The sequence below is a fragment of the Vigna unguiculata genome, chromosome 8, assembly GCF_037176805.1.
Source record: "Vigna unguiculata cultivar grain cowpea cultivar isolate G323 ecotype 2 chromosome 8, ASM3717680v1, whole genome shotgun sequence".
NCBI classification, from domain to species: domain Eukaryota; kingdom Viridiplantae; phylum Streptophyta; class Magnoliopsida; order Fabales; family Fabaceae; genus Vigna; species Vigna unguiculata.
The window spans coordinates 9409129-9434541 of NC_140799.1; the positions used below are offsets into that span (position 1 = coordinate 9409129).

General features: G+C 30.7%; 1 protein-coding gene and 1 pseudogene across 1 annotated transcript; one reads left to right on the top strand and one right to left on the bottom strand.

Annotated features, from left to right (window-relative positions):
* Window positions 1-12659: 12659 nt before the first annotated feature.
* On the top strand, window positions 12660-14349 carry LOC146884114 (uncharacterized; annotated as a pseudogene).
* Window positions 14350-18773: 4424 nt separating this feature from the next.
* On the bottom strand, window positions 18774-19636 carry LOC146884115 (uncharacterized). Its single transcript, XM_085665857.1, has 2 exons — window positions 18905-19636; window positions 18774-18821 (listed from the first exon to the last, which is right to left on the bottom strand). The coding sequence occupies exons 1-2, from the start codon at window positions 19631-19633 to the stop codon at window positions 18774-18776; spliced, it is 777 nt and encodes a 258-aa protein (XP_085521983.1). The 5' UTR covers window positions 19634-19636.
* Window positions 19637-25413: the final 5777 nt, after the last annotated feature.

A 25413-nucleotide genomic window follows, 5' to 3' on the forward strand; every position in this document is an offset into this window, starting at 1 on the left:
TCAATTGAGAAGTAATTCTAAACATTGCAGAATTATATTCACTTACAGTTTTAAAATCTTGCAACCGTAAATGCATCCAATCATAACGAGCTTTTGGCAAAATCACAGTTTTTTGGTGGTCATATCTTTCTTTTAAATTTTTCCATAATACAGAAGGGTCTTTTATAGTAAGGTATTCAATTTTCAACCCTTCATGAAGATGGCGACGAAGGAAAATCATAGCTTTAGCTTTATCTTGTTCAGATGCTTTATTTCCTTCTTTAATAGCATCACCCAAACCCATTGCATCTAGATGAATCTCAGCATCTAAAATCCATGATAAATAATTCTCCCCCGAAATATCAAGGGCCGCAAATTCAAGCTTTGAAAGATTTGACATGTTTTAGAACTAACACATAAAATATGAATATAATCAAATTTCATGTATGAAATTATTAAAATCAAATAATAATAATAATAATAATAATAATATGACAGAGAAAAAAAATAAATCAAACAATTATCATTACACAAAAAAAATGAGATAAAGTTTGTGAATGAGAAAAAGATTAGAAAGAACCTCGGTTGAGGAATGTAGAGCGTTGTTCTTAGGGAGAAAAAAAAATGCCTTCACGCTCAGTTGGATAACCCTCGTGCTGATAACGTGTTATAAAATAAAGGTAATAAGAGAGACAAAGGAGAGGAAGAATAGAGAATGAGAGAGTAGGGAGCAACTTCTGTTTGTATGTGTGTCTTATTACTGATAGGACGAGTCCTATTTATAGATACAACATGGTAACCCATAAAGGATATAAAATCAAATAGTAAATACAAAATATTACATAAAGAGTAATGAATAATATGATTATCAATCATATGAGTAATTGTATAAATCAATGGACGACCATTAATTCATAACAGTAATGATATTATAATTAATAACATTATTATGATTATTTATTATTATCGGTAGTAGTACTATACTTATAAATAATATTAGTGTTATTACTATTATTTCAATTTTGACACATGATTATATTTTAATTACTTGCATTTTTATTATTTGGATTGTAGTATTTAGATACATATTTTACTTTTAAACTATGAGATTATATTTTAATTATTTGTATTTTTATTTACATTGTTGTTGATTTATCTTTACATTTGAGTAGTTAGTAATGTATTTTTTTAATATGAATAATCATTTAAATTTAAAAAATAATAATTAGTATTAGTATTGATATTAATATAATAATAATAATTATTAATATTTGTATTTTTATTTTAAATAATATTAGTGTTATTATTTGAATTGTAGTATGTAGATTCACTTACATTTTTATTTGTTTTATTGTTGATTATCTTTACATCTGAGTAATTAGTTGAATTAAAAAATGTAGGTACTAAAATTAGTAAAATAATAAAACTAAAGATTAATTGTTTTTATTAAGAATAATCATTTAAATTTAAAAAATAATAATTAAAAGGATATAATAGTAAAAACAAAATAGGACATCGTGTATCTCTATATATGTAGCTGTATTATTATTATTATTATTATTATTATTATTATTATTATTATTATTATTATTATTATTATTATTATTATTATTATTATTATTATTATTATTATTATTATTATTATTATTATTATTATTATCAATACGAAATATTATTATTATTAAAATTAAACACACATTTTATTTTTATTTACTACATGATCATGTTCGAATTACTTGCACTTTTTTTGTTTCGTTGGTGATTTATCATTATATTTGAGTAATTAATTCAAAAAAATAGTTACTAAAATTAGTAAAATAATAAAATTGAAAAATAATTTTTTTTATTATGAATAATTATTTAATTTAAAAAATAATAATTAAAAGGATAAAATTGTAAAAACAAAAAAAGACACCAAAGATGTGTATTCATATATGTAGTTGTTGTATTATTATTATTTGTATCATTATAGAATAATATTGTAGAGTGGTATTATTATTAATGTTGTTATTATTATTATTATTATTATTATTATTATTATTATTATTATTATTATAGTTAGACACACTTACTTTTATTTACTCCGGAATCATATTTCAAATACTTGAATTTTTTATTTATTTTGTTGTTGATGTATCTTTTTATATAGTTATACATTATTGTTGTTAACATTAACATTAGTATTAATATTCTGTTATAAAATAATTGAGAGAAAAAAAATAGAGAGTAAAGACTGATTTTCTGTGTGTAATTATCAGTAGGAGAAATCTCTATTTATAGATACAAAAGGAAACTCAAGGGATATACAACAACTCAATGGTTACAATACTAATGATAACATCAATAGCAATCAATCATAGGTAACTGCTAGCAACTCAATGGACATCTATACATTTCATAACACAACACTCCCCCTTAGGTGTTCATTGAGCAAAGAATGTGCCTCATTAAAACCTTAATAGGAAAAACCCTTTGGGATAAAAACCTAGTTAAGGCAAAAAAGTACATCATTTTTCATTCTTCGATATAATATTATTCATCACATCTTCTATTTTTCCCCCTCATGTAAAATTTCATCTTTAAGATCCCAAACTTGTGAAGAAATATCTTGTTTATCATCAATTGTTGTGAGGATTAGATAAATAACCTACATCTACATAACTCATTTGATTTTGAATCATTTGGATAAAATAAGGCTATATTCAAAGTACCCTTAAGGTAACGAAATATATGTTTTACACTAATTCAATATCTTCTTGTAGGTGAAGAATTATATCTTGCTTAACAAATTTATAAAAAATACTATATCAAATTAAGTATAATAAGCAAAATACATTAGTGCTTTTATAACATTAAAAATATGATATTTCTTAACCAAGAAGTTCTTCATCATTGTGAGGTCTAAAAGGACATTTATCAATTTCTAATAACCTCACAATCGAAGTACAAAAATGATATAACTTGTCCATATATAATCTTTTAAGCACCTTCATTATATAAACCTCTTGATGTACAAAAATACTTGTATTTAAATACTCGATTTGTAATCTTAAACAAAACTTTGTACTTCCACGATCTTTTATCTTAAATTCTTTCTTTAAACAATCAATTCATCTGTGAATTCATTAAGAGTTTCAACGATGTTTATGTTATATGCATAAACAACAATTATGATAAATTCATTTTTCGATATTTTCACATAAATACAACGATAAGTATCTTTCCTTTAACAAGTACTTACAAGGAAAACTATACATCTTGATTGCTTTAATCCATAAAAGGGACTTGTTCAATTTTATTGAATAATCCACTTTAGAATTTGCAATGTTGGGTAAATTAAATTCTTCAGGGATTTTCATATAGTTATCATTCTTGATAATATTGTTTTGCGCAAAAATTCATTTTTACTCAATGAGTTTTACACCTTTAGGTGTGCGGACTACAGGTCCAAAAACCTTTTGTTTAACAAGCAAATCTAATTTTACTTATATTCAACTTTTCATTTGGCCAATCATTTCTTTATCGACAATCTTGATCCTTATTGTCACTCATAACATTCATCGTTATATTATATGCTAAAACATCGTCAACATTGACTTCATTTTTTTTTGTTCCATATTATCTTATTCATGACATAATTTTATTGAGATCTCATCATTATCAACAATTTCAAGTACCTGTGGTTCTTCTGCAACCAAGGTTCTTTTAGAACCAAATTATTAATTATGTCAAATGAATCTTTTGTGATTTACAGCCCCTCGATTAGGTCATCTTGTCTTTTTATCTCATTTTCTCATTTGAGGATTTTTATCTTTGGAACCAATAAGCTTACCACGCTTCAATCATGTTATGAATTAATATCAATTATATTTAGTGCATTTAGCAATTGATATATGTGATTTAATTACCCTATTTGTGTCAGTAAAAATATTTGATAATTAATTGACTAAGATTCAAATGAATTATCATTTGAACTTCGAGTTCACATTCTTTTGTACGAGGATCAAGAGAGACAATGATAATTCATTCCAACCAATATCCTTTTCCAATTGTTTTCTTTCTCCCCCTAATGTTGGAAAACCTCATTCATCAAAAATGACAATTGACAAATCAAACTATAAATATGTCTCCTCTTGACAGATCAAAATATTTTATTATTGATTTGAGAATCATATCCAACATATATTCTCAATCATCTCTATAGACTTATCATAGTCCCTTTGGTGGGGAAATTCGACCATATGTAAAAATTCTTAAACGAGAAAATTAGATTACTAACAAAAAACCAATTGCATAATAGGGTAATTATGATAACTTATTGGCTTGATGTGAATCAATACTGTAGCATGTAAAATTGTATATCTCCAAGTAGTCATTGGAAGATTAGCTCTCATAAGTAATGGTTTTGCAACTAACTTTAGACGTTTTATTCATAATTCTACAAGTCCAATTTGAGCATGAACATATGTTCTACTGGATGTTCAACTTCAATTCCCATAGACATACAATACTCATGAAAAGCATATAAGATGTAAATTCACCAGCATTATCAAGACAAATTTTCTTAAACGGATAATCTGGGAAGTGATCTCTTAACTTAACTAATTGTGCTAATACTTTTCAAATGCTTGATTGCAAGTTGATAATAAACAAACATGTGACCATTTAGTTGATGCATCAATTAAACCATGAAATATCTAAATGATCCACATGATGGGTGCATTGGACCACAAAATCACCATGTATTCATTCCAAAAGAGGAGATTGACTCATTTCTAAAGTTTTTTGGTGATGGTCTTATTTTCAACTTTCCTTGTAAACATGTATTACATGAGAAATCATTGGATTGAAGAAATTTTTGACTCTTAAGTGGGTGTCCACAAGAGTTTTCAACTATTTTTTTTTTTTGCATCATGATAATCATGCCAAACAAGGAATTCCGTTTTGATTTGTAAACTTCTGGTTTACAAGGATATGCATTTCAATTGTACTAATACATGTGTAGTACAAGCCATAAGAGAAGATTGATAATTTCTCCAATACACATTTTTTTTCTTATTCAACCCAAGTCCATTGATATAAAGATATTTCATATCTCCTTTATTGTTTGTCTCAATAAGATATCTATTTTGACAAATATCTTTAGAACTTAATAAGTTTCTATTAGACTTCTTTGTAGAAGTGTAGTAGCTCTTCTGAAGCCTTTAAAACATTATTTATGATATAAAAATAATGTTAATATTCATTTCTCAAATAAGCAAATAAGAGAAAAATAAATTAATAATCTTAAGAGTTTATTTCTTGCACTATCAACAAAATACAATATATTTAGTCTATTTAATATTACTGCATATCAAAATGATCATATACATATATATATATATATATATATATATATATATATATATATATATATATATATGTATATGATCATTTTGATATGCAGTAATATTAAATATGTATATATATATATATAAATTAAATTTTAATGAACTTAATAACCTCAATTTGTTGTAGGTACCATTCAGAATTAATCAACTTCGCAAGTCATATATCATATCCAAAATCTTTGAACATATATATATATATATATATATATATATATATATATATATATATATATATATGTATAGTATAATAAAATTAGAACCACAAATCCATATCAAAACTCTTCACATTCTTACAAAAAAAAAAGTATTTTCATTTTAATATATCATTTAATGTAATCTTAATTTACCCATTATATTTTAATACTAATCAAGTTCAAATTTATTACCTTCCAAAAACCTAAATTTCCTCCACTCAAAAATGCATGGTCCCTTTTATTTACTCTTATTTAAAAGTTACTTCATTGTCCCTTGTTACGTTAATTTACTGTACAAATTCAGTTACATCCTGTAATTCAATTTCAATCAATTAATGCACCATAAATCTTCTTTTTTTCATTTAATTTGTACACGTAAATGCACAAATGATGACTTTTTGTATTCAACATTTAAAAATATGCAATTAATAAAATTCAACATTTCTATTTCTATCTTGGGACATTATATATATTTTTTATAAGAAAGACATTTCAATTACCATGTATATTCACTACATAATACCAATTCAAGTTTAGTAATGTTATTCATGTGTCATCCAATATTAGAAAATATCAATATTATACATTCACACTTTTATAACAATTACTATATATAATAATAAATGTTCATTATACACTCATTTCACATATACATTTCATGATATAAAAGAAAATATTGATTCTTATACATAACCAACATCAAACATGCATATTTTATATAGTAATAATGTCATAGAGAATTCACCTTCAATTAAATTATAATAAAAATAATTTAATATATAAAAATATATTTTATACACAGACACTTTTCAACCATTTTATGCAAAAAACACAAATTCTTAATACCTCCATCACCAATGAGGTGATTAATGTTTCCATCTTCCATTTCATTTAGTTTAGCAAAAGAAAAATAATATCAAAAAGAGTGGCATCTATATGGCCAAAAACAAAATCATCATCTTTATAAACACAAAGTGTGTTTATATGTTCTTATCCTTGTTTTTAGGATGCTTTGATGTAAGAGAAGTATGACCCAAATGGCATTTACCACCGTAGTGATAAATTATATTGTCATATTATTTGTCATTGTTTTCATCTTTTTCTTTTCCCTTTTCACACTATTGTTTGACTTCTGATGACAAAATGTCTCTTTGAAATTTCCTTTATGACCATGAAAATATGAATTAGATGTTGCTATATTCACTTCTGGGAACAAACATTAGTGCATAAATTGATTTTTACCTCGCCTTATATGCCTCGGTTGTCCAGAAACCGAAGCATATAATGGCACAATGGCATTTTTGCAATTTCAGACAACTTTTATGCCTCGGTTCAGTTTAACCCGAAGCAAAAGAGGCTCACATGCTTCGGTTACACATACCCGAAGCCAAAAACCCACTAGTTGTTACCTCTTTGGCCTCGGGTGGGTCTGAACCGGTGCCATATGGTTTAATTAGGGCACCAAATTCGCGAACCCCCTTTCTCTTCTTCTTCCCCTTGCCCCTCTCTACAACAATACTCTTTCTCTTCTCCCTTCGGCATAACTGTTCCAGGCGCAGTGGTGATGTCGTCGACGTTCCAGATGCAGCGTGGTGGCTCTGGTGGCGCGGATTCGCTGCTACTCCGATCTATTCGAAGGTGGTGGTGGCGTTGCGTTGTTGCAGTGGCGCTGCTCTCTGCATAACAAAACCCACCATTAACAGTTTCGGCAGAGCCACACTCAAAAAACACCGAGCAAATTAAAATTCAGAACCATACAAAATTCCCAGAAAAGAAAAACGCGAGCTTTCAGTGACCCAAAAGATCTTAATAGAAGAAAGATGATTGAAGAGGTAAAAAGAAGGGGAGAAAAATGTGTACGAGAAGAGAAGGAGGAGAGAAAGATGTAGAAAATGGAAAGTGAGTCGCAAAGGAATATGAAAGGGGTCCAAAATTGAAGGGTGGTCTTGAGAGCCTTCAATATTGATGAAGAGAGAGAGTAGCGGAGAGTTTTGTGCATGTAGTCCATGTTGTCGAATTGTTAGACAGAGAGAGAAGTTGTTGCAGTGCAATGGTGCGTTGCGAAGAAGAAGACGAAACTGTTGTGGCCGGAAAGTTTGCTTCCGACAAGGGTGGCGGCTGCCATGGTGATGGAAAGAGATGATGAAAATTAGGGTTTCTCAGATTCGTGGAAGAAGATGGTGATGGTTGTTGCGTTTGCCGGCGAGGATGATTGGCTTCGGTTCAATTTTGACCCGAGGCAGAAATGGAACTCTATGGCTTCGGGTAACAATCGAGGCCAAAAGGGGTACCTTTTGGCCTCACCCCAATATGCCTCGGTTCCAGACCCGAGACAAAATGAGGAAAATAACCGGGGCAAAAAGCCTTTACTGTAGTAGTGAAAGCATAACCAATTTAGTCTAATGGATGTTGTTGCATTCACTTCTGAGAATGAAGCATAATCAATTTGGTCTCATGATTTTTTCATTAAAACTTATTGTTTTGTTTATCCATAAGAAGACATTTAGATGTTTTATTTCCACCTTCTTTCTCTCTTTTTTTTTCTTTTTTTTAGAGTATCATCAAGACACATTGCATCTAGATGTATTTCAACTCAATGAACATCTATACATTTCATAACATATTCATATTCATATTAATATATATTTTTAACATAAATTCATTATTATTGACAACAAAAATTAACAAACCGTAAAAAATATAATTTAGTTATTATAAGATTTTCATATAAGATTAATATAAGATTTTTTCTTGCTGATTTAAACTTCTAGAAAATTTCACATAAAACTTTTATATTTGTTGCAAATGTTTTTACAAATTTAAATTAGTAAAAACATGTTAAATAAATCTTAAAATTTGACGGGAAACTACTAAATTTTCTACTGATTTTCATTTTAATTTTTTTTTGTATGATTTTCATGCGAAAATTACTGAAAATTTATTTATTATTTAATTTTATTTCATACAAAGTTTTAATTCATAACAAATTTATATTATTTTTAAAAAAATTCTATACATTTATATTTGTTAAAAAGTTACCATAGTAATATCAACAATATTTTAATATATTACTGAAAAAATAGATATTTTTCAATCATAAATATTTTATATATGTAAAAGATTTTAAAAATATTTATTTTAAATATTTATTTAATCAAAATTGATAACATTATTTTTTATTTTATTTAAATATTTGTAATAACCATATTATTATCAAATTTATAAAAATATAATATCATATTTTATGAGATAATTTTATATCATATTTAAATAAAAAAGGTACGCATACGTTCCTATTATAATATATATATATATATATATATATATATATATATATATATTTCACTATGTTTCTTTTAAAAAATTTTACTTAGAGAATGATTATAAATTTTTCCATAAATGATAATATATTATTGATTATATTATTTTTCTAAAAAATACAAAGAAAATCTGTGTGAATACACATGTCAAATACTAATTAGTATATAAATTGATTACTATCATGACTAACAATTTTTAATCACTAAAGTTTATTGTCATCGGAGGATTTTCTTATATTGTTTTTACTATCTTTTATTCTCTGTTTCTCTTTAAATACAAAAGTTAACTTTTATTAAGACTATTTTAATCTTATAAAAATTGTTAAATTGTAGTTAAATGATGTTAAAATATAATTTTCTTTTAAAAAAATAACACAAATTCATTTTTTTATCGATAAATATTAATTATTATTATTATTTTATTTATAGGAAAGTTGAATCACGTTCTCTCACGTCCTCTTTCCAAATCTTTGGTACCAACTTTATATTTCTCAAATTGCTAATTGCTGTAAACAAATTATTAGGTAGCTAGATATATAATTTCCTCATCATGAACTTGTTCAACTTCAAGTGGTGACGTGTAAGTTGGTTAACTTTTGTTAGGTGAACCACATTTGCAAATTCAAGTACGTAACTCGATTACCCATTGATGTGATTCTCCTTAAAACCTTGCAAGAACTTGAATTCTCAATAATAGAGAAGAATTTACAAATATTTTCAACATAGGAAGGTATAAGGTTGATGGAATTCAATATTCTTTCAGACAACGATGTTCATGCACCGTTTCAATTACACGTTATGCATTTTCTTACATGACAAATCAAAATATATTGATGAAAGATTGTGTGAAAAAGGTTTAACGATGTATCAATGAAGTATCAACCTACATATATGTAACTAAACTTAAGAACGTAAGTAAAAATAATAAACAACAAATTAGGTTCATGTACTCAAATGCGTAAGATATAGTTAAAGTCGATATTATAATTAAAATAGAAAGAATTCACAAAATCATGTGAAATCGTAACATAAATAATAAATTTTGTATTTTAAATGAAAAGTACACTAGAAAACAATATGTTTTATTTTAATTTGATTTTATTTTAATTGAAATTTATTCCGAAAAAGTAAAGGCATAACAAAAAATATCATTTATTTTTAACTGAATTTGAATTTTGTTTTAATTAAAATTCCATATGTAAGGCCCAATTTTTCTGCCCTAATATTTTAAGGGCTGCCTTATAACCGTTGGGCCTAAAGGCTGGCCCAAAGAATAAAACCACTCCTAGTTTGCCCTAACTCACTTTCACTCTTGCAGAAAAATCAGCCATCACCTTTCCTTTTCTCTCACAGAACGCTCTGCTAGGGTTTGCCCTAAGTCTTTTTCGAACTAACTCAAACTCAGCTCCTACTCCACGTAAGTATCTCTTTCTAGCTCGTATGGTTTTCCATTGATCTTCCTTCGTATTCCCAGTTAGGGTTTCGTAATAATCCATCCCTTGGTTCTGTTTTCAGCTCTCTAGTTCATTCCTAGAGCTACAGTGCTCGCTGTCGTGCCATCGAGGTCTCTGCTAACCCTTTTCCAGGTACGAAAAGCTAGGGTTTCTGCGAAATCGTTAGTATCATGATTGTTTGTGTATGATTCATGTGATTTAATGTTCTGTATATTGCTCTGAGTTTGTGAAGTGTGCTATTGCATTTGCTTGGCCTGGTTTTGTCTGTTATGTGAGTGAACAGTGGGTGGGGACTGATAATCTCGCCCAAGCGAGCTGGCCTCGCCTAGGCGAGATGAGCAGAGGCTCGCCCAGGTCTTCTTGCGCGAGAGGTCGCTCAGGCGACCAGCTCATTTTGAGCGAGCGAGCATCTCGCTCAGGCGAGGAGGGTCTCGCCTAAGCGAGACAGTGCAGAAGCCACTGTTCCAGGATTTCGAGCCTTCGCCTAGGCGAGGAGACCTCGCCTGAGCGAGAGACCCTCTCGCTTGAGCGAGACTCCTCTGTCTGAGCGAGAGGCTAGGCGAGAGTGTGTGATTCAGTTTAGCTTTTCTTTCCTTTCGTGGATGTTTGGCGTATAATTAATGGGATTACTTTATGATGGCATGATGGGGATGAGTATATATAATTAGAGGGAGGCTTACATGTAATGAATGGTGAGTTTGGCATGATCTTATGTGAATTATACATGAGGGGTTGGATACGTATGTGGTCACAAATCTAGCATGAACAACGGTGAACATTGATGATTGGTAATTCAATGGCATGATATTGGTATGAGAGGAGACACTTTTCTCATGGTTGGTAACATGAGTTGGTACTGGTTCGACATGAGATAAATGAGGGTTGATTGTGGATGTTGGTATGAAGTTTCTATGCATGATGTATGTGTTTATTTCTTGGCTGTTTATATATGTTTGTAAATGGTCAGTACGTAATCCCTTGGAGTCTCTAGGTGAGGCTTCAAGGTCGTGCTTCAGTGGTCGGGACGTAATTCCATGGCCCCTGTTAGTGGGTGTCTATGGTGGTGCCCCATCTGTATGGTTTGGTAAGGATTCAAGGTAAGGTTGCATCCTAACACTCTAAGGGGTCAGTTAGTCTCACTTAGAGCGGACTAATTCCTGTGGTGAGAATACCAGGAGGCCTGTAATTCATTAAGGGCTAACCTTGTGGTGAGGGAAATTGATTCATTGTAACACTTGTAACACATAGCTCGGGGGTGAGTAGAGGTATCCACCACAAGTGCAAGGATCCACTGAATCCGACCAGATTGTATGTATCTGGATGAGTCGAGTCGAGTCCTTAGTGTATTGGTTTGAGAGTCATAGCATGTTGAGTGTTTTATGTATTGTTGATTGTGAAAGTGTATTAGATTACTTGATGAAATTATTTTGTGCTCTAGCTTACCCTACTTTTATTGTTGTGTGTTCTGCTGTGTGGTACTCTCTTTTGCAATGATCATCAACTTGTTGTTGTGAGCAGATGCGAGGAACACCCGTGAGCAACAGGGAGGTGGTGGTTCCGCTGCATAGTCCGCGTGGACTGAACTTTAATTTCTTTATGGGTTTTCTTTAGGGCTATGGCCCATGTACTTGTTCTTTCTTGGAATTATATACTTTTGTTAAACTCTTTATCCAGTTTTCTTTTGGGCATCGTGGTGTGCCTTGGGTTGTAAGGAGTTGAGTTTCAAACTCCAAGATTGCGCTAGTATGTTATCTTTATGTGACGCTTCCTTTAATTTTGCTGATTAAATTAAATGGGGTGTTACACCATATATCAATCTTAATTGAATTTTATTTTATTTAAATCCATTCAAAAAGTTGAATGGTAAAAAAAATCCCCTTAATAAGTTTGTGCCTCTAAAGAAAAAGGTGAATTCAATGCCATTATTAAGGAATTTTTTTATTTGGATGATGTTAGAGTTGAATATACCAATAATATGATAAATGTTTAATTATATTAAATTTTAATTAAGTTACGAAAAAAACATCAATTTTAATATTTTAGAAAGTTTTCTTTTATATTATTCTTATTTTATATATATATATATATATATATATATATATATATATATATATATATATATTCAATGTGTATAATTAGTAAGTGAGAATCATTTTATTATGTTTTGTTCTTGAGATGGTATTAGAGTTTCTGATCTGTACTTCATTATTGTTCACTCAGACTCTAATATTTGTTGTGTGTTTTAGAATCCATTATTGTACACAATTGCGGTTTTCATTGTTGTATTCTTATCTTGATCTAGGTTTGTATCATTTTTTTGTGATGGCTGAAATCGAAAATGGAGACAAGTCTCAGACTAAAGTAGAGCTACAGAGTGTTCATTCAGCCTATCGGTGGAATGGAAAAAAGTATCTCAAATGGTCTCAACTTATTAAGATTATTTTGAAAGGAAAAAGTAAGGTTAACCATCTCCATGATGAACCTCCTGGTGTAGATGATACTACGTTTAGAACTTGGGATGAAGAAGACTCCATGATCATGACATGGTTATAGAATTCAATGATCCTAGATATTAGTGATACTTGCATGTTTTCGCAATTTAGCCAAAACAATATGGATTGCTTAGAGAGCAAACATATTCCAAGGAAAAAGATGTTGTAGAAATATATGATGTGAATGTGAAAACCATGGCTGCAAAACCAGGTAATAAATTTTTCACTAAATATGTTAATCAACTTAAAGCCTTATGGATGAATCTGGATCATTATATGGTTATTAAAGTCAAGTGTTTTGAAGATTCAACAATTCTAAGAGCAGGATCGGGTATATGATTTCTTAGTAAGCCTAAACCAAGAATATGATCATGCTCGAATCCAAATCTTTAGCAAGGAGAAGGTTCTATGACTTAATGAAGTCAGGGCGATTACTGAGTGAGGAAAGTAGAAGGAGTCTAATGCTAGAGACTCATATTGTAGAAAGTTCAGCAATGATTGTTGAGGGAAAAACTGCATCTACACAGCCGAGGAAAGGATATTTTTTCATAAATTTGAAAAGAAATATGAAGGAGTATGGTGTACATATTGCAACAGGCCACCTCATACAAGAGATAAATGTTGAAAGTTGCATGGAAAACCCAAAGTAAAGAGTGGGATACAAAGGTGGTTCTCCAAAGAAAAAGGGTCAATATGCTCATGTTGTTATTATTCCTAGTAATCAAGGAGGGTTTGTCCCACAACTCAACCATGATGAGTTAGAAATAGTAAGATCCTTCCTTAGTAACACGGGAAAACAAACGGGTATATCTTCATTGACATATTCTAGTGAGTTACCATTTTTTATTGGATTGAATGTCTCAAATACACCATTTATGAATCATTGGATTTTAGACTTTAGAACCACTAATCTTGAGACCATTTCCTAATTTTTTTTTCCACATATTTCCCATGTCCTAGTAATAAAAAATCTCCACAAGTGATGGAAACATGATAATTGCAGCGGGTTGAGGAGATATATAGGTAAATCCAACCATACTCCTTAAAAATGTCCTGCATGTTCCTAAATTGTCCACAAATTTATATCCATTAAAAAACTTACCAATGACCTCTTTTGTAATGTGGTTTTTCATATTAATTTTTCTTTGTTACAGGATAAGGAATCAGGGAGGACGATTGGACATGCTAGAGAGTAAAATGGCCCTTACTATATGGGACACTTGAACCCACCTATTATGAGTCACTCCAATGATTGTATCCTCAACACACAACTTGGAAAAAAAAAATATTTGTATCACTATTGTCTTGGACATCCCTCCTTTCGTGTTATACAACTTTTATTTCGTTCTTTTTTTAAGGATTTGAATTTAAATATGCATAATCTTCATTGTGATGTTTGTGAATTGGCAACACACAAACATGTTTCGTTTTCTTTGTCATGTAGTAAAATAAGTCCTAATCATTTTTATCTTGTATGTGTAGATCCATTTATTGTTTCAAATTTTTCAATAGCCAAATGATTCATTACTTTAACTGGTGATTGTATAAGGATAACATGACTTTTTATCCTTAAAATGAAATCTGAGGTTAGTTATATTGTTATGAAATTTATGGCACTAATTAAAAATCAATTATGGTGGTTATCAATAAATTTAGGTTTGATAATGTTAAAGATTACTTTAATCATACATCATATTTTTTTCTTCAAAAGAAAGGGATAAGTCATGAATCTTCATGCGTTTATAGATTGTAACAAAATAGAGTTGTTGAACAGAAAATAGACATATTTTAGAACAAAATAGAGCACCCGTCTTTCAAAATAATGTTCCAAAAATGATTTTGGGGTAAGTCATTCTCAGTGCCACTTATTTAATTAACAAGTTACTCTTTACTGTTGTACAATTAAAATGTCCAATAGAGGTACCTCCATTCTTTTTACCAGCATATAATTTATTCTCTTAGCCTTCCACCTAAAATGTTTGGTTGTGTTTCTTTTGTCCATATTCATAAATACCAAAGGAAAACACTTGATCCAAGGGCACTTAAATGTAATTTAGGGTAGTCTGTCACACAAAAAGGGGATAAGTGTTTTCATTGTCCTTCCAAGAAATTTTTTGTCTCAAGGGATGTCACTTTCAATGAGAAAGTTAGCTATTTTGACCATCCTCATCTTCAGGGGGAAATTTTAGGGAAGATGATGAGACTGTGGATGATTTTATATTTCCAAATTTTTCTAACATATAAAAGAATAATACTACTTAAACTGAACCTATTGAAAGGGAAATAAAGTAAATCAAAATCCTTTTAAAACTGATCAGTTCAAAATTTCACCCATAAAGATCTACTCCTGTTTAATAGTTCAACTCATTACCATTACAAGAGGTAAATATATCTGAACTTGTAAATCTTAATTCTAACTATGATGAATTTTCTTATGATAAGTCTATTATAGAGATTTAGAATTCATATTCCCCATATAAAAAAGGAACTAGAGTCGTGACTAAACCTTCTAAACCTTTTGTATCTAAGGCATTAATTGACAAAAATGGAAACAAGTTATGGATTTGGAAATAAAGGCATTGGATAAGAATAATACTTGCAAGCTAGTCACTCTACCACTTGGAAAAAACCATGTTGGGTGTAAGTGGGTTTGTACAATAAAATACAAGGTTGATGGAACCATTGAGAGGTACAAGACTAGGTTAGTGGCAAAAGGATTCACTCAAACATATGGAGTGGATTACTTGGAGACTTTTGCACTAGTTGCTAAAATGAATACTATTAGAGTAATATTATCTTTGGCAGCAAACCATGATTGAATATTTCAACAATTTGATGTGCATTTCTATATAGGGGTCTTGAATATGTATATATATATATATAGGTACTACCTGAATACACATAACATATTGAGGCAAACACAATGTGAAAATTGAAGAAGGCATTGTATGGGTTGAAATAGTCACCATGGTTTGGGAGGTTCACCACAGTCATGATGAGCCTTAAGTATAAATAGCATCAAAGAGACCACATTTTATTTTTTAAGCATTTTGATTCAAGGGGATTAACCATTTTATTAGTCTATGTAGATGATACTATTGTGACTGGAAATGATGAACATGAACAACAAAGATTGAGTTAATGTTTGGCAAGAGAATATGATATTAAAACCTTGGAGAAATTAAAATATTTCCTAGTCATTGAAGTTTCTGGCTCCAAGAAAGATATTTTTATATCCCAACAAAAAGTATGTCACTAATTTGCTAAAAGAAACATGTAAAATGGCCTAAAAACCAGTGAGCACACCAATTGATCCAAATGTATAGTTGAGATATGAAGAGGATGGTGTATTGTTGATAAAGAAATGTATCAAAGGCTTGTAGGAATACATATTTATTTATCTCACACTAGACCTGATATTGTTTTTGTTGTGAATTTAGTATATCAGTTTATTCATCAACCAAAGGAAGCTCATTTACAAGTTGATCTTATAATTGTCTAGTATTCGAAAGGAACACCAAGAAAAGGAATTTTGTTCAAAATAAACAAGAATATCACTCTTGAAGCATATATTGATGTTGATTATGCAGGATCGGTTGTTGATAGAAGATCAACTACTGGTTATTGTACTTTCCTTGGTGGAAACTTGGTAGCTTAGAAGAATAAAAAGCGGAGCTTGATAGTTATGTCAAGTGTTAAAGTTGAATTTTGAGCAATAACTTCAGGGATATGTAAGCTATTATGGTTAAAAATTGGAAGATAAAATGGGAGGGACCTATGAAGCTATATTGTGACAACAAATGTGTAATTAGCATAGGCCCATAATCCATTACAACTTGATATAACCAAACATACTGAAATGGACAAATATTTTATTAAAGAGAAACTTGATGGTAGATTGATTGGCACACCATATGTTCACCACCTTAAGGGGTAGTGTTAAGATATTTTATTAAATTTCTCATATTAGTCTCATTAATTATAATTATGCATTTATTGGATTTTAATTCAATATATTTTATTTTTATTTCTACAAATGTCGTAGGATTTCAGAAATTGTTCAAGAGGATTTATGTATATATATTCAATATCTATAATGAAAAATGTAAGTGAAAATCATTCTATTCTCTTTTATTCTTAAGAATTTTTAATAGTATCAATCCTTTACGTAGATTAGACTCATATTTCATTATTATTGAATCTTGCTTTGAAAAATCTCTCGTTGGAGTTGTTTTTATCAATATTATTGATATTAATTTTTATTCAAAGTTGACTTAGATTTTTTTTTTTCTAATGTCTAGCTAACATTTAGAATAATTTTTCGCCAATGTTAATTGAAGAAATTTTTTTAGTTAAAAATGGTAAAAGAAAAGAAGTCTACTAAATTATAATTAAACCAACAATATCGATAAATTAACTTTAATTGTTATTTGTCAAAATAATTGTAGACAAATAAAAGTAATCTCTCTTCATATCAATTGAGAAGATCTTTTGTTGATGTTAATACAAAGTTTTTGATAAATTTTGATAAAAAAATAGTTTGTCCAATATTGCTAAATTATAGTTTTAAAATATTAAATTAATTGATATTATTATGCACCTAGGGTTGAAACTAGAATAAAGAACAACAAAATAAATAATGTAATATTGATTCAGAATTACACTATAAGAAAATGTGAAATAAAGAAAACACAAAGCAAAATAAAAATAAATACTCTCTTGTTTATTGAACAAGTAAGCATCACAATTTGGTACTTCATTGCATGAAAAAATAATTACAAACTACCTAAATAGATTGCAAAATAATTACATGTTAATTAGTGTAAAGGAAACAAATAAAAGGAATTATGTGTTGTATTTTATTGAAAGGAAGAACAAAATTATATACAAGAGAGAGTATTTATAATTAATATATACAATCCTTATATTCCTATAATAATGCAAAATTGTTCTTGTAATTAAGCTATTTTAATAATTAACAAATTTTCTCATGATTTAATTTCTAACACTCCTCCTCAAGTTGGAGAGTGAATATCAAGAACTCCCAACTTGCACTTCATGGTAGAGAAAACTTCTTTTCCTAGTGGTTTAGTGAACACATTAGCAAGTTGTTCAGTGGAAGGTACATATTTTGTTGCAACTAACTATCTTGAATCTTATCACGAATGAAGTGGCAATCCATCTCTATATGTCTAGCACTCAAAAGGTGTCTAACGTGATAGAAGAGGCATAGACAACCTGTTAATAATATGGACAGTAGTGGAAACACATTAAGCCCAAAAGTTTAAGGGAAGATGACCTGTAAAACGAAGAGCGCATGCTGACTCAAGGATATGTCTATGCTTACGCTCGATAACTCCGTTTTGTTGTGGTGTGTAAGTGCAAGAGTGTTGGTAAGTTGTTCCTTGTTGTGTAAAAAAATCACGCATAGAAAAAAGTTCCCTCCCATTGTCAACCCGAATATTGGCTATATTGGTATTAAAATGGGTTTTGACAAAAGAGAAGAAATTGGTAAGGAGATGTTGGGTTTCACTTTTATGATGCATGAAAAAAATCCAAGTGAAGCGAGAAAAATCATCCACAACAGTAAAAAAATATCGTGCACTAGAAAGAGAAGAAACTTTATATGGTCCCCAAATATCACAATGAAGTAATTCAAATGGTTTAATGGAATAAATTGAGCTATTTTGGAAAAGGAAGGCGTGTCTGTTTTGCAAGAGTACAAACATCACAAATTTTATTTGACTCTAAAGAGAAGATTAACAAAGTTTTAGCCATGAAATCTAATTTAGATGGAGATGGATGTCCTAGTCATCGATGCCACAAGGTAGTATAAGTGTTTGAAGAAAGAGATGACTTGGTGACATGGGCTGCGAATGATGGAATGGGAATGGGTGACTTATTTAATGTCATTGCAACCAAGTAATAGAGTCCACCTTATTGTTTACCCAAACCAATTCCCCTTCTCATCATCAAATCCTATAAAATACACCTAGAAGGAAAAAGGGTTACTAAACAATTTAAATCTCTTGTGACCCGACTTACTAACATCAAATATACTTTGCAAGATGGTACCCCAAGCACATTTGTTAAAGAAACAATTGGACTGAAAGGTAACGTTTCAATAGAGATAATAGGGGTCTGATTACCATTTGGCATAACAACTGGGGGTAAAGAAGTGTTTTCTTTACTGTTGACAAGCAAGGTTGGTGAAGAAATAATGTGATCGGTGGCCTCACTATCAATTATAAGTTTGGGTGGTGACAAACCTGAAGGAACATTGGCATTGTTGACCTTAGGATTAGCTGACAGAGATGATGTATTACCTTGCATAATAAACAATATTTGTTGAAGTTGTAGTTCAGTTAATCCATTCATTGTGGACTGCAATTGTTGCACTATTGGAGTCGTTGTTAAATTATTTGTTGAAAATTGACTATTCCTATTAGGCTTAGAATAAGCATTTTGGTTGACTCCATGCTTGGGGTGTTTAGGAGGATAGTCGTGTAGCTTCCAACATGTTTCTTTTGTATGATGATCTCTATCACAATGAGAACAATGCAACGACTTTCGATTAGATGAATTAAAACGAGAAGGAGGACCTTGTTTGTGGCGAACAACAGGGGTTGTTGGTTCATTCTTTTGAACAACCATGGTTGATGCTTCTATTGTGTCACGTGTGGTGCCCAAATTTTGTTGTTTTTCTTCTTGAATGATGGAAGAATAAGCCTGTGTAACATCAGGCAATGGATTCATTAAGAGAAGTTGACCACGAATAGCACTATAAGAGTCATTCAACCCCATAAGAAACTGTGTCAATTTGCACCTTTTATTGTTTGTTCCATAGGTGCATGTTGCATTACTATAGGAGTTCTAACTCATCCCATAACTTCTTTAACTTCAAGTAATAGGTTGCGACGGTCATTTGATCTTGAGTCAAGCAAGCAATGTCTCTCTCAATCTGAAAAAATCATGGTGCATGACTTTGAGAGAAACGATTTTGAAGATCTTCCCAAACTTCATGAGTAATGTCATAGAAAATAACACTATCTACAATATCAAGTGTCAAAGAATTAAAGATCCAAGATAATACCATGTCGTTGCATTTTTTTCATGCTGCATATCCTTCTGGTTTGTCTTCCGCTGAGGGTGCCTTAAGAGTTCCATCAACAAAAATCCAATTTGGATTTTGCATTTAAAAAGATGACCATGGCTCTACGCCGAGTCGAAAAGTTGTCTCCATCTAAAGGTTTTGAAACAAGGACCATTCTGGGATGGTCAGAATGATGAAGAGAATAAGAACTAATGGAATTTGGTTATTTTCCATCATTAGCCATGGAAACAAAACAAGGATAGGAAAATAAAAAATGAATGATTGAGCAAATGATCGTTTATGCTCCTGATATCATGTAAAGGAAACAAATAAAAGGAATTATATGTTGTATTTTATTGAATGGAAGAACAAAAATATATACAAGACAGAGTATCTATAATTAATATACACAATCCTTATATTCCTATAATAATGCAAAATTGTTCCTGTAATTAAGCTATTTTAATAGTTAAAAAATTTTCTCATGATTTAATTTCTAACAATTAGAATAATTAGAAGTACACAATGACTACTAACATAATAGCACACATATATGCTAGTTCACCACAAGAAGTAGTTTCTCAAACAAGTTATTATTTATTTCCAATGCTTCTCAATTTTTTGTGTAAAATACAAAAATGGAGAGTAATATTTTTTTTTTTTGAGTTAGCAATATGTTTCCACAATGTATATAAAATATTGGGTTCAATATGTTTAGTTCCTAAACTTTTATGCAAAATTAAAATTTTTTTATGTCTGAAACTTTGATACATTTTAGTCCCCAAACTTTAAAAATGAATAAACATAGTATTTTTAACCCAATTACATTATTTTTTTATGTGTCAAACGTGTTTCATGCTACCATTTGAGTTATTTACACCGTTTGACACTCGCTTCAATGTCTAATGAGAAACGTGTTTGACACATAAAAAAATTAACTTAATTGGGTTAAATGACTATATCCATTCATTTTTAAAGTTTGAAGATTAAAATAAATCAAAATTTTATATAAAGATGAATTACAATTTTGCATTAAAGTTCACGAAATACAAACATAATGATAAATATGTTATATCCACTTTGTATTCTTAACAACAATCAAAGATAAGAAACTTGTTACGGTCAAATGAACATGTCAATTCAAAATATAATATTTTCGTTAATATTCAGCAATGTTATGTCAAAATATAATTAGGTACTCTAAAATAGTAACTAGAGTCTCATAGTTAAATCATACTTGTGATTGTCTTCAAAATTTATACATCTCATTCGCATCGATGATCATTTTCTTCTCGTGGAAAGAAATAAGGGTGAGACTTATTCTACCACTAAGCTTTAACTTGGAAAATTCTTTCCCCCACACAATTATAACACACCAATATAAATCACAACTTCAAGCATTTATATCTACATATAGAGAATTATTAAGAGATCAAACAATCTAATGATATACAAAGTTTCATGCAATAACAAATTACTACAATTCAATAAATTTGTTGAAACCATTCAGCATCCATTTTATTTAACTATATCCGCATATTTAACATGCAATTTACATATAATCATAAAATTAAAATTTTATCTATCACATACAATACATTTGCACATATTTAAAGTACATGTAATCATGCACAACTTCCCTATATCTCTAGTCAAATAGGTATTGTGGAAGCACGAATAGTTGTAGTTTACACAATGCAAGCTCGTTTACAAAACACGAGTCCATTTGACCATAAAATATAGGTTGTCTATTTCTGCACTCGGTCAAATTTCTTTCTGCACCCCATCAAATATATGAATTTCCAAATTTTACTTTTTGGAACACATTATACCAATTATGGAAATATTTTTTTAGCAAAAACTCATCAATAATATTATGGATTTTCTTTTTCAAAAGTATATATTATACCTCTAGAAACACAAATCCAGATACCAAATTCCCACCACCCATCCCAATTCTGAATCAAAATTAAGCACATAGTTTCGTGATGGGGTGCAAGAAGAAACAAACTAAAATATAAAATATAGTTCCAGAGTTTAGGCTAGAGCGAAGAATATGGCCTATAATTCTATTTTCCTTAGATAATTGTGTACAATAATTAAAAGATTTCTTCCTACACCCTCATTTTATCTTATTACACCCTCAAAATGTTTTATCCCATATTATTCCTTAATAAAATATATTAAAAATTCTAAATATTTTTTCTCTTTCTTAACACGGACGTTCTTCCTGACCTTCATGTTGTCATCTCCAACATCTTTCTCATCCATCACCAATTTCATCTTCATCTTCTTCACAAAAGTGTTTTCGGATTTGTCAATCCAGAACGCACTCTTAGATCTGGTAATACATACCGGATTGGTCAATCCAGTATGCATTATTGAATTCGGAAGTGTATACCGGATTACCCAATTTGTAAATTTACATATCGAATTGGTCAATCCGGTATGCATTTTTAGATTTAGTAATGCATATTGGATTGACCAATTTGATGTGTAATTTTATATATCGGATTGGGTAATTGGATATACACATTCGGATCCGATAATGCATATTGGATTGTCCAATCCAGAAGTGCATGTTTTTTTGTTGTTTTTTTTTTTATTTGGGTTAGTTATGCATGGGTTGTTATGCAAGCCCCAAAATGGGCTCAGCTACATGAGCCAATGCCTCACTTGCACCCATCTTGTGCAGCCTAAAGTGATCATATAATATGTGCCCTCACTTTTGAACAAAGTTGGAGCTCTCGTTGTATGCTACTCCAACAACTGCTTTGGTGTAGTTGGCATCACCAATATGCCTCCACATCACATACTTTTTGATATTCTCATTGTAAATAAATTTTGGCCTCTCAAGCACATTAGATGTGTGCAAATCATGGGTTTCATTTGTTTCTGTTAGAATATGTGGTTCTCATTCAATTCCTAATACCACACGTTCTCATTCAATTCCTAATACGAGTACAGTTTCTGAAGCCTTTTCATATAGCTTATTAACTGGTCAAGTTTTGAAGCCTATAAATAATATCTCCATGACTTGAAAAAGAATATAGAAAAACATTTAGAGAGACGCACTTTGTAATATACACCTGAGTGTATTTTGGTGAGGATTCTTGTTCCCATTCAAGAACTTTGTACTCTTTTTCATAGTGGAACTTTGTTCATTATCGTCCCGTGATTTTTCCTCTTAAATTCAAAAGAGGTTTTCCACGTAAATCCTTGTGTGTTATTTCTCTTGCTCTTTTACTTGCTTCCCTTTAATTTCCAATTGTCACGATCCCGTGCTTTCGCATGCTACGATACCATAACAAGTGGTATCAGAGCTCTTGGTTGGAAATTCCAAAATGTCTACAAAATTTAACATTGAGAAGTTTGATGGCAAGATTAGTTTTTCTATTTGGCGAGTCCAAATGAGGGTCATTCTAACCCTTAGTGGATTAAAGAAGGCTTTAGATGGAATAGAAAATAAGCCAGCTTCCATGACTGATGAGTAGTGAGAGGAGCTGGATGAAAAGGCGCTGTCATCAATCCAACTCTCCTTATCAAAGGAGGTTCTCCGTGAAGTAGCAAATAAAACAACCACTGCTGAATTATGGCTAAAGTTAGAGTCTTTATACATGACTAAGAGCCTTGTAAATAAGCTTCGTCTCAAAGAACGCTTATATACCATTCGAATGGTTGAAGGTACTCCTATTCAATCTCATCTTAATGAGTTAATTCTATCCTTTTGGATCTAGAAAATATTGATATTAAAATTGATGATGAAGATAAAGTTGTTTTGTTGGTTGTCTCTCTACCTTCTACCTACAAACACTTCAAAGAAATTATGTTGTACGGAAATAATGATACCTTATCCTTTGAAGATGTTAAATCTAATTTATTGTCCAAAGAAAAATTTCATCTCGATGTTCATTCTATGGAGAAGGGTGATGGTTTAAGTGTCAGAGGTAGAACTCAAGAAAGAAGGAGTACAAGTGACAAAAAGTTCAGATCCAAGTCCAGGGGACGCAAATCCAACAAATTTTGTCGCTATTGCAAGAAACCTGGACACGAGATTTATTATTGTTTTATCTTGAAGAAAAACAAGAAAAAGGAAAAGCCACACAATCCCCTGAAGCTGCCAATATTGAAGCTGACTTTGACGGTGACATTACTTTGTCTGTTGTCTCTTCTAATAAGAGGAGTAAAACAAAATGGATCATTGATTCTGGATGTACTTTTCATATGTGTCCCTATAAGGACTTATTCACTACTTTTGAATCTGTTGATTGTGGTGTTGTTTTAATGGGTAATGATGCCCAATGCAAGATTGCAGGAATAGGTACAATTCAGATCAAGACTGATGATGGTGTCGTTAGGACTTTGTCTGATGTTCACTATATACCTGAATTAAAGCGAAACTTAATTTCACTTGGCACTCTTGAATCTCTCGGGTGCAAGTACTCAGCTGAAGGTGGAGTTCTAAGGTATCAAAAGGTTCTCTTGTTCTCTTGAAAGCTAACCGAATTGGAAGCTTATATGTCCTGCAAGGGACTGTTGTAACAGGTTCAGTAGCTGTATCATCTTCTATGGCTGAAAATGATGTCACTAAATTATGGCACATGCGCCTAGGTCATATGAGTGAAAAATGCATGCATCTTCTAAGCAAACATGGATATCTTGGTAAGCATGTCATTGATAAGTTGGAGTTTTGCAAACATTGTGCTTTTGGGAAACAAAAAAAGGTTAGTTTCTCTACAGTAACTCATAGTACAAAAGGTATTCTTGATTATATTCACTCTGATCTTTGGGGGGCCTTCTAAAGTTCCTTCCTATGGAGGACGTCGTTATATGATGACTATCATTGATGACTTTTCCCGTAAGGTCTGGGTATATTTTTTGCGACATAAAAATGAGACTTTTCCCACATTCAAGAAGTGAAAAACTCTTGTTGAAACTCAGACAAGGAAGAAAGTAAAGAATCTTAGAACAGATAATGGATTAGAGTTTTGTAGTGGTGACTTTAATGAGTTATGTACAAATCATGGTATTGCTAGACACAAAACCATTCCAAGGAATCCCCAACAAAATGGTGTTGCAGAACGAATGAACAGAATTCTACTTGAGAGAGCTCGTTGTATGCTCTCAAATGTTGGGCTATGGCATCGACATGATCTTTGGACCGAGGCAGTATCTACTGCATGCTATTTGGTCAATCGTTCTCCACATTCAGCACTTGACTTCAAAGTTCCAGAAGAGATTTTGTCAGGTAATCATGTTGACTATTCTAATTTAAGAATTTTCGGATGTCCTACATATGCACATATTAATAATGGAAAATTAGCTCCAAGAGCTATTGAGTGCATATTTCTAGGTTATGCATTTGAATCTAAGGGGTATCGTTTATGGTGCTCTGAATCAAAGTCTCAAAAGCTAATTCTTAGTGGAGATGTAATTTTTAATGAGGATGCATTATTATCTTCTGGAAAACAGTCTTTTGTGTCTTCTTCTA